At 41.3% G+C, this 17815-nt stretch overlaps 1 protein-coding gene across 1 annotated transcript in view; it reads right to left on the bottom strand.

Annotated features, from left to right (window-relative positions):
• The window catches only part of itprid1 (ITPR interacting domain containing 1), a 73401-nt gene extending 55829 nt beyond the window's left edge, over nucleotides 1-17572 (bottom strand). The window contains exons 1-7 of the mRNA XM_033020263.1: nucleotides 17530-17572; nucleotides 14166-14209; nucleotides 11753-11806; nucleotides 9642-9693; nucleotides 5679-5759; nucleotides 1948-2150; nucleotides 1377-1819 (exon numbers count right to left, since the gene is read on the bottom strand). Of these exons, the coding sequence (XP_032876154.1) occupies nucleotides 1377-1819; nucleotides 1948-2150; nucleotides 5679-5759; nucleotides 9642-9693; nucleotides 11753-11792 (819 nt within the window). The 5' untranslated portion in view covers nucleotides 11793-11806; nucleotides 14166-14209; nucleotides 17530-17572. The remainder of the gene's footprint in view (nucleotides 1-1376; nucleotides 1820-1947; nucleotides 2151-5678; nucleotides 5760-9641; nucleotides 9694-11752; nucleotides 11807-14165; nucleotides 14210-17529) is intronic.
• Between the last annotated feature and the right edge of the window lie 243 nt (nucleotides 17573-17815).

Raw genomic sequence — 17815 nt, 5'->3', positions numbered from 1 at the left:
CCTAAGAAGACTACCTCCTCCCTCGACTCTATCCAGAGACCCCGACAGTCCTTTCAGGTTAGGCAGAGGTTCATTTGCACCTCCTCCAACCTCATCTACTGTATCCGTTGTTCCAGGCGTGGACTCTTTTACATCGGTGAGTCCAAATGTAGACTGGGCGATCGTTTAGCTGAACACATTTGTTCAATCCACCTACACCTACACGATCTCCCGGTTGCTAAACACTTTATCACCCCCTCCCATTCCCATACTGACCTTATTGTCCTGGGCCTCTTCCACTGTCAATGTGACCCCGATGCAAATTAGAGAAACAGCACATCATATTTTGCTTGGGAGCAGTATGAATAATGATTTTTCAAACTTCAAGTGAACCTTGCATCCCCTCTCTCTCTGTCCCTCTGCCACCTTATTCATTGTACTGTACTAGTTTCACTGGCATCCTGGTGAGTTGCATTGTCTATAACTCGTTTTCAGCTAGTCCCCAGCCAACAATGGACTGTTTCCTTGATCTTCGTAACTTCTTTGCATATCTTTCATTTCTTTGATCTATATCTCTCTATCGTTGTCTATATCTCTCATTTCCCTTTCCCCTAACTTTCAGTCTGAAGAAGGGTCTTGACCCAAAATGTCACCCATTCCTTCTCTCCAGAGATGCTGCCTGTCCCGCAGAGTTACTCCAGCATTTTCTGTTTATCCTAGTTGCAAACCAGCATCTGCAGTTCCTTTCCACATATCAATGTATAGTTCCTGTATCTCTAAAACTAAACCAAGAAACACTCCTTCCGCCTAGTGGTCATCCTGTGAAGCGACAAATTTGGATACAACTTTGTATCCAACAGTCCACTCTAACTGAAATCCATTAGAAACGGGTACGTTATTGCAAATGTTCACTGTAATTTGAGCGGACAACCACCCTTTATTTCCATTGTAATGCAATTGAAATGTGGTTCTTTTTGGAGTTGAATATGATAATTATTTCTAAGTCAATATACATCACCAGAAATTTGATATGGCGCTTCAGGAAGCAAGTTCTTGCATGCTTCCAGGACTTTTGCAGAGATCCACTGCATATCGTTGATTCTTTTGAATGGAGCATTTAGGGGACCGTGTATCATGTTGTGCTAGAAGAAACCATTGCAGGGCACTTCTTGGATAACTAGATCTTTCCAACACAATTCAGGATTGGGACCAACATCCAGTAAAATCCTGTTATTTTAATCATTCACACACTCCCTCAATATTTCAATAACTACCAGCTATCTGTATATTCCATTCTTTAAACCGCCACCTCCCAGCTGCCCAATATTGGAAACCATCCACATCTGTGTCACATTGAATTACAATTGCATGAATTTCCTTTTCCTGACTATGTTTACCTCTTCCATTTCAAAGGAATCTGGTAATTGATCATTCATGATGCACTTCAGCTTCTTTGCTTGGGGAATTAGAAACTGCATATCGCCGTCTTTATCTTTGGCAGATGTTTCCAGCAGGGGATCATCTTGGGACATCTTTAAATCAAGAAGCAAATCGGGTGCCTTTTTCGGCTCTCCACTCTGTCCTACTGTTAATGGTGATAAGATGCTGTCATCTTCGGGAATAAATTGATGCTTGTAGAGGAAATAATTTTTTCTGTCTCTTTTCAAAGATTTCATTGTATTCTCTTTACTTTCTCTGCTTTTTTCAAGTGTTTGAGAATCCTTAATGTTTTTCTGTTTACTTTGTGACATTTTTCTCAGCAGTGCTCTGCGTTCCTTTATGGCATCCAAGGTGTGCGTCTCCACAACGAGCTCAGGTGATGAATTCTGGGTGGCTATTTCTGTGAACAAGAAACATACATCAGTCACTTCTATTACTTCAAGTTAGTGGAAATAACTTAAAGGGCATGGGGAAAATAGAAACCATTTAGGGTGTGGGTTTTATCAAATCTGTGTATGTGGACCTTACTGTATAAATCAAGGTTTTCCATTTCCATTCGTAGCTTCAGAGCATCCAGAAAGACTCTTATATTTATTCCAGTTGCAACAGAGGAGCCGTAGATGAATCGGCCTGGTATTTTGGTTAGGATTTCAGGTTCCTCTTCACCAAAACCAAGGTCAAGAAGAATTTCCTCGGGGTCACTGTGCCAGACATCCAGAAATTCAAAAACACTGCAAATTAGGCAAATTAGGATGTTACAAGTATCCTTTTAATGGTCTGAATTCAAGAAAGGTTAATTTGGATATTTTAAGATGTTGGACAGTAACAGGTACACTACTGGATTAATAATTAAGAGGACTACTTATCCAGATAACACAAGTTCCTATCTTAAGTTGGTAATTGAAAAAAGTAAATTGTAACTTGTATTAACACAAAGGTGTAGGACTATTTAAAGAAAACCCAGAACTTAGGCTGGGACGCAAACATGGCATTGTGCTGACGAATCTGCTTTGTGATCCTATACCAGTCGGAGCCAAAGGAGTGGCATTCCCATATATTGAAGAGGCATGCACAGCCTGGAGGCTAAGGAAAATTATTTTCTTTCAACCCATTTTAATTTATTATGTTTTATTATTTCTTATTGATTTATTATTTATTATTGAACTACAACAATTGAACTACAACAATTGTTCATCACAGTTTGGCAAAAGAATAAATCAGGGAAGGTAGTGCATCCGTGGATAACAAGGGAAATCAGGGATAGTATCAAAACAAACGATGAAGCATACAAATTAGCCAGAAAGGCAGCCTACCAGAGGACTGGGAGAAATTCAGAGTCCAGCAGAGGAGGGCAAAGGGCTTAATTAGGAAAGGGAAAATAGATTATGAAAGAAAACTGACAGGGAACATAAAAACTGACTGCAAAAGTTTTTATAGATATGTGAAGAGAAAAAGATTAGTTAAAACAAATGTAAGTCCCTTGCAGTCAGAAACAGGTGAATTGATCATGGGGAACAAGGACATGGCAGACAAATTGAATAACTACTTTGGTTTTGTCTTCACTAAGGAAGACATAAATAATCTGTCGGAAATAGCAGGGGACCGGGGGTCAAATGAGATGGAGGAACTGAGTGAAATCCAGGTTAGCCGGGAAGTGGTGTTAGGTAAATTGAATGGATTAAATGTCGATAAATTCCCCAGGGCCAGATAGGCTGCATCCCAGAGTACTTAAGGAAGTAGCCCCAGAAATAGTGGATGCATTAGTGATAATTTTTCAAAACTCTTTAGATTCTGTAGTAGTTCCTGAGGATTGGAGGGAAGCTAATGTAACCCCACTTTTTAAAAAGGGAGGGAGAGAGAAAGTGGGGAATTAAAGACCAGTTAGTCTAACATCGGTAGTGGGGAAACTGCTAGAGTCAGTTATTAGAGATGGGATAGCAGCACATTTGGAAAGTGGTGAAATCATTGGAAAAAGTCAGCATGGATTTATGAAAGGTAAATCATGTCTGACGAATCTTATAGAATTTTTTGAGGATGTAACTAGTAGAGTGGATAAGGGAGAATCGTTTAGGACCGAGATGAGAATTATTTTTTTTCACACAGAGAGTGGTGAATCTCTGGAATTCTCTGCCACAGAAGGTAGTTGAGGCCAGTTAATTTGGCTATATTTAAGAGGGAGTTAGATGTGGCTCTTGTGGCTAAAGGGATCAGGCGGTATGGAGAGAAGGCAGGTACAGGATACTGAGTTGGATGATCAGCCATGATCATATTGAATGGCGGTGCAGGCTTGAAGGGCCGAATGGCCTGCTCCTGCACCTATTTTCTATGTTTCTGTGTTTCTATGTTTGTATTTGATATATTTTCAAAAATTAATAACTTTCTTTCATTAGATATTGTGATAATGATGCTTTAATATAGCTGAATGTAAACTATTACAAATGTTTCAAGAGAAGGGTGAACTCTGCAAAGCCCTTCTCCCCCATGCCAAAGGTAGGCAAGATTATTTACTGTGGTCATGTTAAATAATGAAAAAAAATGAAGTTATTCGCTGCTAAGAACTCACTAAGGTTCTCTGTATGCCTTCCGACTGCCAGGATGTAGCTCGCTGACCATTACTTTAGCCAAGAAAACACAAAGTGCTGGAGTAACTCACAGTCATCATCTCTGAAGAACATAGATAGGTGAGAGGGGTAGGGGGAGAAAACTGGGAGAGAGGGCAAGACAAAGCCAGGTGAGTGATAGGTGGATACGGGTGAGGGGACGGGGGTGGGTGGGTTTGATCGGGAAGGTGGGTTATCTACCTTCAAAAGTCAACCTAAATTGTAACCTAAAACCCCCTTCTACCTCCCTGTTCCTCTCTTTCCTGTGCCCCACCTGGAATTGTAGCCATTTCTCTCCTTCACCCTCCCACCTACATTTCTTCCATTGGTTTCAAAATACATACCTCTTCTATTCATATCTCACATCTTTTGTCGTTTCATGTCTAACCTCTGGGAGTAAAAAAAAATGTGGTTCCAGTGTAGAGAAGGGTAGGAAATGAGTGGCTGGATAAGGAGGAGGGGAAAGGAACTGGGGGAAGGGGAGGGGGAGGTGGAAAGGAGGGATAACAAGAAAGGTTTGCATGGGTGGGAGTAGGGGGTGAGAGTGAAGTGGATGAGAAGGCCGGGGTGACGTTTCAGGGTCGAGACCCTTCTTCGGACTGAAGAAGGGTTTCGACCCGAAACGTCACCTATTCCTTCGCTCCATAGGTGCTGCCTCACCCGCTGAGTTTCTTCAGCATTTTTGTCTACCTAAGAATAAGGGGTAGGCCATTTAGGACTGAGATGAGGAAAAACCTTTTCACCCAGTTGTGAATCTGTGGAATTCTCTGCCACAGAAGGCAGTGGAGGCCAATTCACTGGATGTTTTCAAGAGAGAGTTAGATTTAGCTCCAAGGACTACAGAATCAAGGGATATGGGGAAAAAGCAGGAACAGGGTACTGATTTTGGATGATCAGCCATGACCATATTGAATACTGGCTCGATGGGCCGAATGGCCTTCTCCTGCACCTATTTTCTCTGTTTCTATGTTTCTAAATTTATTGCCACAATAAATCAGGGTGTTCAAGAAGGAACTGCAGATGCTGGAAGATCGAAGGTACACAAAATTGCTGGAGAAACTCAACGGGTGCAGCAGCATCTATGGAGCGAAGGAAATAGGCGACGTTTCGGGCCGAAACCCTTCTTCAGACTGACAAGAAATCAGGTTGGTTTCAGACCTGAGAGCACACCCCTCACCACCCATTTGTAAACTTACAAAACTTATCAAAATCAAAGATTTATTTTTTGGTGCCCAACCTAGTCCCCATCATATTAAAGTGAAATATTACATTTTGAGATTAGGATAGGACTCCCTGCCATTTAAAATACACACGTGCCAATCATTCAAGAGAGAGCTAAATAGGGCTCTTAAAAATAGTGGAGCCAGGGGATATGGAGAGAAGGCAGGAACGGGGTACTGATTGGGGATGATCAGTCATGATCACATTGAATGGCGGTGCTGGCTCGAAGGGCCAAATGGCCCACTCTTGCACCTATTGTCTATTGTCTATCATGAGTCAAGAGTGATTAATTGTCATATGCTCTGGGGCAGGAACAATGAATTTAACTTGCTTTAGTTTTACAGGCACATTAAATACAGCAACATAACAATTTATTGTCAGTATGACTGTTAAAATTCACCAAATTAGTATTACGCATTCCGGGTCGGAATAACTCACCTCTGGGGCCCAATGCTCACGGAAGTTGCTGAAGCTGTACTGTTCATTCTTCCCAGTGTATGTTTTTCAGAGTGGAAGGTTCTATTGTTTTATACAAAATAGTTTATTTTTATTTTTTTAAAAGCTTAAGAGAATCAGAGTACAAAAAAAGGACATTCCATCCATCAAGCTTGCATCCCTTTGAAAGAGCAGACAAAGTTGTCCACACCAATGATTTATTTTCCCTTTTTAAGGATGTATCAAATTCTATTTTGAAAATTAATATTTGACTGCAATATCCATTGAATTTATTCATCTCATATTTATATAATCTGTCTTTTTTATCCAATTTGGAAAATATAGACCCATCTGCCGAAGGAAACTTTCTCCCCACCTTTATATCAAATTCCTCTTTGAGCAGGTATATGCCACTTGGTCCCTAGAATTTGTTCTGTTATTCAGTAAGATGATGGCCGATTTGATGTTCAGCTTCATCTTTCTGCCCAATTCTCATAAGCCCATATTCTCTTGTAGCTATCACACTCTTCAATACACTTAATTGTGGAGCTCTGAGGATAAGATTTCCCAACATTCTTCACATTCTGAGAATTATTTTCTCCTCATCTGAGAGTATTACCCCTCAGTTCTTGATTTCCCAGCGTGATTAACGTCCGCTCTATATCTACCCAATCCAGCTGGGAATGCCTCCCATTATTCTGAACTTTAATGAATGTCGGGTAAATCTGTCAATCTTTCCTCACAAAACGAAATTTCCTTGGATGTCATGGTCACAGTCATACAGCCTGGAAACAGGCCCTTCAGCCTAACTTGCCCATGCCGATCACGATGACCCATCTATATTGCCTGCTTTGGCCCATTTCCTTTGAAACCTTGTCTTCTCCAAGACAAGTACAGTAATCTATAAACTGGAATAGCATACCATGCATATTTTGGCAAGCTCAAATACACATGGATCTTTTCTTACAATGCCCTGATGTTTATGAGGGGGACAGTATTGCTCAGGATTGGGAGCGATGTGAAAATAATTACAATTAAAATTGCTGAGATAGAAACATAGAACATAGAAATTAGGTGCAGGAGTAGGCCATTCGGCCCTTCGAGCCTGCACCACCATTCAATATGATCATGGCTGATCATTCAACTCAGTATCCTGTACCTGCCTTCTCTCCATACCCCTGATCCCTTTAGCCAGATGATGTAAAGCTGCAGGAAATGAGAACTGTTTGATGCCCCAAAAGTTGGCCCTAAGAGTTGGGGCATAATGGGCATTTGATGCAATCAACAAGAAGGTTTTGCTGTCTTTTGGACTGTATTATTTGCTTTCATTCTTATGCATTTGCTGTATATTTGGAACACTAGTGAGGGTTTTTGGCATGACATAATCCAGTTTCAATTTTACCCAATATAAATTGCAAGAGTAAGCTTCTCTGGTTGAAAACACAAGCCTCCAAACATCGAACAATCACTGATCAAATGAGTATGATTAATTCAACATTTTCTGCCAAAGCCAATGTAAATTCAAGCTTAAAACACAAAACCAGGACCATTGTGAAATAGTGGGCCAAGAAGTGCATTGGACCAAGGGGTGCATTGGACCAAGGGGTGCATTGGACCAAGGGGTGCATTGGGCCAAGGGATGCATTGGGCCAATGTTGCTTTCCATGCTGTTGCTGGCATTAAATGGCCAGCTTCATGTCTGTCTAGCCAGCTTGAGAACTGACGACAGGCAGGTCAGAGATTTGTCAAAGATCAAACTGTGCTTAAGGATATAGGAAATATTTTGCCCAGAATTTAGCTGCTGAGATACTCCTTAAAACGTGTATCTCCATAACAACAGCATCAGCAGCATTCCAAGAAGGAGCCATCATTATGGAGATGATGTGGCAATCAAGGTGAGTAAAGAACTTAATCATAGATTCATTAAGTTATACAAGTTATGCAGCATGGAAACTGGCTCTTCAGCCCAACGTGTCCATGTCAAGATATCTGTCTGAGCTTGTTCTATCTGCCTTCCCATGCCCCATATCCTTCTAAAACATTTCCACTCATGAATCTGTCCTAATGTCTTTTAAACACTACAATGTATTTTAAATGCTGTATCCACCTTGACAGTTTCCTCTGACTGCTTGTTTCATATACACACACTACCCTCTGCAAGAAGGAAATAGCTCCTCAGAACCCCTTAATGTCTTTCTCCCTCACCGTAAACCCATGCCATATCGTTCTGTGCTCATTTATCCTGGCAGAAAGGTTATGATCATTCATCGCATCTATGCCTCTTTTTGCACGAGTTTGTATGCCTCTCATGATTTTGTAACTCTCTATACGATCATTCTTCAGCCTTCTATGCTCCAGGGAGGTAAGCCCCAGCTATCGAATCTCTCCTTATAACTCAAGCCCTAGAGTTCTAGTAACATCCCAGTGAATATTTTCTTCACCCTTTCCAGTTTGATGAGATCCTACCTGTAGCGGGATAACGATAACTGCACTCAATACTCCAAATATGCACATCAAGGTCTTGTATATTTGCAACATAAGGTTCCAACTCCTGTACTCCATAGCCTTACTGATGAATGAAACCTGGCAAAGGCAGGCCCATCCAGCTTGATGTCAAGCCAATACTGATTTTGTACATGTAAAATGTTTTTCATAATAATTTTCATTAAAAAAATCAAACCATGTTAGGAGATAAAACATAACTCATTGAAGGATACTGTTTGTAAAAGCTACATGCCAAATAATTTTCTGAATGGTTACATGGAGTGATGTTCCATTCATGCATCAATTATCCAGAACCCTCAGTAATCTAATGAAATGATGTCCATGTTCATTGCTGGCAGCCTCACATTGCCAACAGTGCTTGAACCAATATTGTGCCGTGTATAATCCATGACATCATCACATTTTATATTGTACACTGATTTTAGTCCGAGCAAATGTAGAAAATGTATTGCAATCTTGGCCTCAGCACGTTTGTCAATGTTTTGATACTCTGTACACGTGGACTTTCTCCTGATTGCAAATCTACTTATTGTCAGTATTGCTTTCAATTTGGAGCAGAAAATAAGTTGCAGGAGTAACTCAACAGCTCAGGCAGCAAATGTCAAAGGAAATGGACAATCGGCTTTTCGGTTTGAGACCCTTCATCTTCATTATTTTGCTCCAGATTCCGTCATCTGAAACGGAATTTTCTTTTTGTCCAAATAAAAGGCCTCAATCTGAAAGGTCATCTGACCATTTCCCTCCACAGATGCTGCCCGGCCTGCTGAGTTCGTCCAGCACTTTGTTTTTTTGCTGCACATAGACAGCTGCAGTCTCTTGTGCTTCTTTGTTTTCCAATTTGCCTCCATTACTCTCAAATACCACGCAACCCCTGCCAAAGCCACCATACAATTGGGCAATAGAGAATTTCAAATTGACACTCTCTCCAATTATTTCTACTATCCATTAGAAATTGGCTTTCAAACACATTCTGAAATGACCAGTGGTATGAATATTGATTTCTCTAACTTCAAGTAACCTTTGCATCCCTCCCTCTCAAATCCCTCCCCCACCCAAGTTATATCAGCTTCAAAGTCCTCTTGTTGTCTCATTGTCTGTAATTCGTTCTCACCTAACACATAGCTAACAATGACCCGTTTCATTTATTATCAGTACTTTTTTGCATATTTTTCACTCATTTGTCTATATTCTCTCGACATCGTTGTCTATTTCTCTCATTTCCCTTTCCCCTGACTTGCAGTCTGAAGAAGGGTCTCGACCCGAAACGTCACCTGTTCCTTTCTCCAGCTTTTTGTGTCTATCCTCTGAAAGTAGATTTCAGAATTAAAAATTATTATTGGGCTGAAATTGTGATTAACCGCTCCATAACCAAGATCCCTCATTATATCTCCAATACAGTGTGCCAGAGTGTGTTCACATTTTGTTCTTATTATAAATTTAGTCACAAAGCATGGAACTAACCTCACATATTCTTTGAAGGTCATGTTTTGTAGTGCACTTGTGTATATTGTGGCTGAAGGATAGAAAGAAACATTGATCAATATATTAAACTGAGAATTAGATTTCATCAAATTGTCTGACATGAATGTACTGAAATACATTGTGAGTACTGTGTACCCTCCCCCCCTGCTCCCCGACAGTCTCTCCCCCTCAATCCCCTTGGTCCACTTCCTCTGCCCTTTCTTTGCCGAGCCTGACCATTAAGGCTAAGCAGGTGAGGACGGAGCTGAGCAGACTCCGCCCAGGCAAAGGTACGGGTCCCGATGGTGTCACCCCTAGTGTACTCAAGGCATGTGCCAGTCGGTTGTGTGGAATGCTACGGCATATCTTGGAGCCTGGAGAGGGTGCCTGTGATGTGGAAAACATCCAGCCTGGTTCCTGCACCAAAGAGGACGCGCCCCAGCTCCTCCGAAGACTACAGACCGGTGGCGCTGACTTCCCTGGAGCGGCTGGTGCTCACTCACCTGCGATCCCTGGTTAAACCCTACCTGCACACCCTGCAGCTCGCTTACTAAGCAAAGATGGGGGTTGAGGACGCCATCATCCACCTGCTCCATCATTCCTACGCTCACCAGCATTGTGAGAGTCATGTTTTTTTACTTCTCCAGTGGTTTTAACACGATCTGCCCTGCGCTGCAGGGGAGCAAACTGTCGAAGAAGCGGGTGGATGCTCCATTGGTGTCCTGGATCACCTACTACCTGACTGGATGACAATATGTCAGGCTACAGAACTGTGTCTCGGACATGGTGGTGAGCAACACAGGGGCCCCATAGGGGACGGTCCTCTCTCCCTTCCTGTTTACCATCTACACCTCAGACTTCAGATATAACTCAGCCTCCTGCCACTTGCAGAAGTTTTCTGCAATTGTGGACTGCATCAGTGAGGGGAGGGAAGCTGAATACAGAGGTGTAGTCAATTACTTTGTTGAGTGGTGTGGGCTGAATCACCTGCGGCTCAACACTGACAAGACTAAAGAGTTGGTGGTGGACCTTAGGAGGAGAGGAACACCCCTGTCTCTATCAATGGTGCAGATGCACAGGTTACCAGGGAGTACAAATACCTTGGAGTGTACATGGACAGTAAACTGGACTGGTCCAGAAATGCTGAGGCCATGTACAAGAAGGGACAGAGCCGACTGTACTTTTTGAAAAGGCTTTGCTCCTTCAACGTCTGCAGTGAGATGCTGCTGATGTTCTACCAGTGCCATCTTCTTCGTTGCTGTGTGCTGGGGCAGTGGAGCGAAGGCCAATAGGATCAACAAACTCATCAGGAAGGCTGGCTCCATCCTGGGGGCGGAGTTGGATTATTGGGAGGTAGGCTTGGAAGGGAGGATGCCCCTCAAATTGCCGAGCATCCTGGACAATACAGCTCACCCCCTCCATGACACACTGGTCAACCTGAGGAGTACCTTCAGCAACAGACTGGTTCCACCAAGATGCAAGACAGAACACCATAGGAGATCCTTCTTCCCTGTGGCTATCAAACTGCACAACTCTCCCTCCTTCTGTTGTGGGGTAGTCTGAGACTAATCCCTCCCTCCCCCCCCCCTCCTCAATCTTTGCACATCTCCAAAGCCTTACCTTGTCACTATATTTTTATTTTTCAAGTATATTGTGTTTGTTATGACTGTTGGCAAATTAATTTCCCTCCTGGGATAAATAATTTTCTATCGTATCGCATTGTATCATAACATTTACGATTCTGCATGAGGAGCTCTGCATGAGTAACCTTGTTTGGTCAGAGTTTCCCACTTTGTAAAGTACATGGAACAGTTCAGCACATGAACTGTTTGCTGGGAAGAAACTGTCTCAGAATCTGGAAGTATGCATTTTCAAACTTCTGCACTTACAACCTGATGGGAGAGGGGAGAAGAGGGAGTGGTATCTAACTATGCCACACAAATCAGTTGGGCACTTTGTAACTTGGGGATGGTCTGCATAGCAAATCAATTCCTCATGTTATTTCCCACCTTTATTGTATTCAAATCACTCAAGAGGTAGACGGGGCAGAGTTGGAGTGATGGTGGAAGGGGAAAGACAGGGGAGGGGAGGATAAAACCGGCAACACTTACCTTCGACACCCAGCATTAAGTCATCTTCTGTACTGCTCATCCTCTGCCCGATTGCTGATGGGCCAAACATGAGAGTTTATCATTCTCAGAAGCAGCAGTGGTTTAGATTAAATAATGCAAACGGAGAATAATACATGCTCTTGTGATCACCCCAGGGTAAGGGGTGTATTTGCAAAATAAATGAATGCTTCTGGCAGGAAGTTACATCTCAGCATCTGCTCTATCTCTGATGACTGAGTCCCCCTGTGCAGCTTGAAATATTTCCCATTAAAAAATATATATCTTGGATGCAGATCACTCCAAATTAAATTAATTATTCAACAATAATTTCATCAAGGAGGATGGCGAATGAAAACCCAGGCTAAAGATTGATTTTTAGTCTTGTGTTTACATTTTACACTTTTTCTCCCAGATTACAATTATTGCTTATCTGAGCTGACCTCACTCAGGAGATACACTGCCCTGATCAAAATGACTGGTCATTGAAACTTTTCTCTACCCCTTACAGAGGCAACTGCTCTTCAAATTGCAACTCTGGCACCAGAAGCAGAACAGAACATTAGGAAACAAAGACAATCACTTTGAATGATAGATAGGTTGCTGGGACAATGTCATATATTTGGAAACTGCTACTTATATTAAAAATTGAAAACAAAGGTTAACATTGAAGGAAGCTCTCAATTGTAATATTACCTTACATGCACATGGCTAAAGTTTTCATGAGCTAAATATATCATATGTACATTAATTACTAATGTCAATGCTGCGATTACCAAGTATCCAGTTTTCAACTTTGAGTTGTTAAATAGAATATGTGGAAATTTCAAAATGCATTATAAATCAAACTGTAACTCCTTACCTCACTGCACCTGCCCAGGAGTTATTTTTATGATCAATTTCCCCAACTGCTCCTGATACTCTATTACTTTCATCCACCCATTTGTCATCTCTAGATTCCCTTTTTCAACTGTTCTTCAGCTTGAGGACATGGAAAATATGCTGGCCATCCCTTAATTGCTTGTCACCCAGTGCTCCTTTTGTTGATTAATATTGGCTCCTGATTAAGCCACATGTCCTACAATTAGAGGGGATTAAAGGCATCAAACAATAGAAAAGGGCAAAACAAAGTGCTGGAGGAACTGAATGGGTCAGGCAGCATCTGTGGTTGGAATGGATGCGTCAGGTCAGGTGTTTTCACTCTGTGCCAGAGAACACTCTAGTGTTGTGGAGGATATAATTGATCATCGTCTATTAACACAAATGCACACGCAGCATACCTTGAAAAGTTGCTGAAATAATGGCTAAGTTGCTGAACTAATAGCCAGAGTTCTGAATGATTACTCTCAGACACAAATTCGAATCCCATTTTGGCAGCTGAGAAATTTAAATTAAGTAAGTAAATAAATCACTCAAATAAATAACCGCAACATGACTAGGTTTTCATGAAAACCATTACTCATAACCTTCAGGGAAATAAATCTGCCATCCTTCTCCTGCCTGAGCTATATATTACCCAAGACTCACCAGTGTGGTTTACCTTAAACAAACTTGTGAATGAACAGGTACTTTCACGGACTTGCACATCAGGTAATTATGCACATACATATTGGGGAAGTCTCAGATGGGAAGCAGAAATAATTACATAGTGTGTTCCAAAGTCCTTCACAGGAACAGCTCCATGGCCTTGCCAAAACCTTACCTGTGGAATTTCATATAGCTCCACAACACACAAACCCAATTTCTTCCAATTCCAACCTACTGCAAAACTTTGATTGTAACTATCTCGCTTGATGCCTCTGAGGTCTTATCTTTGGAATTCTCTCTCCAGACCTCTTCCTTTCTCATCTTTTAAGGTACTTCTTGCTTTATATTTTGACCAAACTTTAATTTACTTGGCTCAATATCTTTTTATGAAACTTGTCAAAATGTGATTTTTCTCCCATGAGCAACCTAAAATATTTGACTATGAACAAAGTGTAATATAAATGCCACAACACCAACATACGTCAAATCTCAAGCGCAGACATTTTTAGTTTTGGTCAGTGGATATGCTCGAGGTTGAAAATTTTAAAAAAAAAGGCCCCATATGAAAAGTAGAGCCACCACATGGTTTTCAGAACTCAATTAGCAATGAAAGAATGATAAAATATCACAAGAAGATATTGTGATTTTGGGAACCGCTTCAAATTGTTCATATTCACATTATGTTATAATGGGATCTTTATAATTTTACATGTTATGAGAGAATACCTGTTTTATGCTGGTCCTGGCATGAAAAACAAGTTTGACTTGTAATAAAGTATGTGCGCCTTTACAACTGCGGCTCACAGGCTTAAAATTAAACAACAACTCACTGACAATGAGCCAAACAATAAAGCTCCATCAATGTTAATTCCAAGTTTACTGTCATTACCTGGTTTCTGTGGACTCGGAGGCCTATCTTCATTCACAAGGGATCTGTAGAGAAGCATGAGATCTTTGATAATTGAAAAATGCTCCCACACCTAACCAGCAAACATGAAATCACAGCTGAACACAGTATACAGCTGCGCTATTTATTGCTATGTATACAATATACATCTACATTACGGCTGTCCGGGTTACAGAAATTCACAAATCACAACCCAGAAATTTGAAATATGGAGTAAAATTTGCTCTTAAGGAACTTGTGTGGGAAAAAAAAGTAAATAAATCAACACAAACCCCCCCCCCCCCCCCTTTCGCGTTTCTTGACGTATGTGCGCATAACGTGGCTTCAGATTACAGATAGTCACGTGGGTCTAGGAAAGAGCGTTCACGTCATGGCCCTGTTTCCACCAATCTTTCCACCACCACACACAAGAAGCACAAGAAGCGACAAGACAGACACCATTGTATGCAGATGCCGAGAAGTGTGTTCAGCTCTGGCTGAACAACTTCTAATCTTGTGTGTGGACTCAATAAGAAGACAGATAGTCGCGAAGTAGATCATTGTCTAGATGTGCAACCCGTATTAACGTGGATGCTGCATGCATAGGTATCTGGTTACTGAAATGGAAACTCAAACTCATGTCTTGCAACACCAGGTTAAGAGGAACAAAACATGGAAAAGAAAATAAGCTTTACATTTTTTAAATCTCAAGGAAAATTGTACTTCTTGTTGGAATTAATTACAACTATTTCCCCTATTGGGCTCAAGGCCGCGTTTCATGTCATGATGAAAGTATCAATGCCTTATGGCATGGTATATCAAAAAATTGGACAAATTGCTTCTGATATTCATAGTATAACTTTCAATGAATAATTGGGAGTTAATTTATGGGAAGTAAATCACGAAGAAATGTATAATGATTTAAAACACATTATATATCTATTTCTCATTGCAAAAGGAATAATTAAAACAACATTATTTGTTAAGCTAGTTTCAGAGTTGACTTTAGATGAAATTGCAGCAGCAGAATGAATTTAGCTCCTAAGAACATCATGGAAAAGTACAGACAACATGCCTCAATGGCAACTTTCTCCACTCTGGATTGTGATCTGGATTGTAATCGGGAATAGATTATGAAATATTGTGACCCATTATTCAATCCATTAATTCGGAGCTATCATAGCTATACATTCTGCCATTACAAGTAGCTGACGTAACAGGTAAATTATTAGTGTCACTCAAGATTCAAGATTCAAGAGAGTTTATTGTCATGTGTCCCAGATAGGACAATAAAATTTGCTTCAGCACAACAGAATATAGTAGGCATAAATAAATACAGAACAGTGTGACCAGATACCGATGAATATACTGTATATATATACACACCCATAAATAAACAGATAAAGTGCAATGGGCTATTAATGATCAGAGTTTTGTTTGAGTTGAGTTTAATAGCCTGATGGCTGTGGGGAAGTGGCTATCCTGAACCTGGATGTTGCAGATTTCAGGCTCCTGTACCTTCTACCTGAGGCAGCGGGGAGATGAGTGAGTGGCCAGGATGGTATGGGTCCTTGATGATGCTGGCAGCCTTTTTGAGGCAGCGACTGCGATAGATCCCCTCGATGGTAGGGAGGTCAGAGCCGATGATGGACTGGGCAGTGCTTACAACCTTTTGCAGTCTTTTCCGCTCCTGGGCGCTCAACTTGCCGAACCAAGCCACGATGCATGCCCTCTACTGTGCACCTGTAGAAGTTCGAGAGAGTCCTCCTTGACATACCGACTCTCCGTAATCTTCTCAGGAAGTAGAGGCGCTGATGTGCTTTCTTTATAATTGCATCCATGTTCTCGGACCAGGAGAGATCTTCAGAGATATGCACGCCCAGGAATTTGAAGCTCATGACCCTCTCCACCATCGACCCATTGATATAAACGAGACTATGGGTCCCCATCCTACCCCTTCCAAAGTCTACAATCAGTTCCTTGGTTTTGCTGGTGTTGAGAGCTATAGTGGCGATACTAGAATTTGCTAGCTTTGTCCCACAGGTATCTGATTAACCCCTGCCTGCCTCAAGTATAAGAATTATTCTTGCATTAATGATGGACTTTCAACATTATTCATATTGGACAATGAGAAAAATCTCTAATATTAGTCAATCAATCAAGGTGGCACAGTGTCACAGCTGGTAGAGTTGCTACTTTACAGTGCCAGAGATTTGGGTTTGATCCTGACCTCGGGTGCTATTTGTTTGCATGTTCTCCCTCTGACCGTGTGGGTGTCCTTCGAGTGCTCTGGTTTCCTCCCACATCCCAGAGCCATGCAGGTTTGTAGGTAAATTGGCCTCTGTAAATTGCTCTGAATGTTTAAGGAATGGATGAGAAAGTGGGATAACATATAACTAATGTGAACAGATGATCAATGATGGATGTGGATTTGGTGAGCTAGAAAGCTTGTTTCCATGCTGCATTTCTAAACTAAACTAAACTAAATTAAGCTAAACTAAATAATATTAACCCATCTAAAGTGTTTCTCAGTAAGGTAGTTGATAAGGGCAGACAATAGACAATAGGTGAATGATAAATATTTCAAAGGAAGTGGGAACTTCTATTAAGTGGGCACAAACCATTAACCTGTAACCAAGTCAGTTCTGTAACCCAATATTATATAGGTCAAGAACAATATCGAACAGATTGTGCTCGACCCGATCCATACATAATATTTGCCCCATCGCAGCTTTGTGGGCCGCCCAACCTCGAGGGATTGCTGTCACGGCCACCAAGCAAGGCAAAGTGATCTGAGAGTGGTGATGGCCTCAGTTGCTGGAGCTTGAGTACTTGTCCAGCCCTAATGCTCTTGGCAAGGTACCAGACCTTGCCACAATCATGATGCTCTTTTGGCGACTTATGCTTTCTTAATGTCTCCAAAAATTAGTCCTTGAACAAGAACTGAAGTAAAGTTCAAAAAGAAAAACTGAAAATAAAACAATGCATTTATTGACTAGCATATTAATTACAATTTGGCATTAAATACAATAGAGAAAATAAACCACTGATCCTCACATACCTTTTCAATCCGTGCTGAACCCAGATGCAGTGCATATAAAATATGGGCTTGTATTTGATATTCAGCATGTTCCATACTTCCACACTCCCACATTAAACAGCAGAGGGCAGTGAGTCCCTTGGAACAGCTACCCACAAGGAAGCATGATCTGCCTTAATGATTACATATGCTGTGGACTCCTGACATTGCCACCATGGCCACTTGCACTATGTCATCATGACAATGTTTTGAAAAGAACAATCAGAAGACGGTTCTCCCTGCGTATTAAGTCTTATAGGTTTTATGACACAAGAAATTATTACTCACGTGCAGTTAGTGTTGAGCCAATTTTGAATACTCTGTTGCTTGTAGTCCCCTTTAGGAGCACAGGAGAAGTAAAGATCAAAAATGCAATCCAATACCTCTTAGCTTATCCAATCTTCTACAAACCATCAATAGCATCAAAAAAAAATGGAGAGAATTCTCCAATGCTACCGTAATCCAGCTCCTTCTCCGGCCTTTGTCCAACCATCTGCCTATCAATCCGCCCCCCCCCCCCCCTTGCCTGTGTTCAACTATAAGCTGCCATGCATTAATAATAAACTATATTACG

The sequence above is a fragment of the Amblyraja radiata genome, chromosome 4, assembly GCF_010909765.2.
Source record: "Amblyraja radiata isolate CabotCenter1 chromosome 4, sAmbRad1.1.pri, whole genome shotgun sequence".
In the NCBI taxonomy this organism is placed as follows: Eukaryota; Metazoa; Chordata; class Chondrichthyes; order Rajiformes; family Rajidae; genus Amblyraja; species Amblyraja radiata.
Note: the sequence above shows the minus strand (reverse complement) of the source record. Positions and strands in the feature narration are given on the sequence as shown.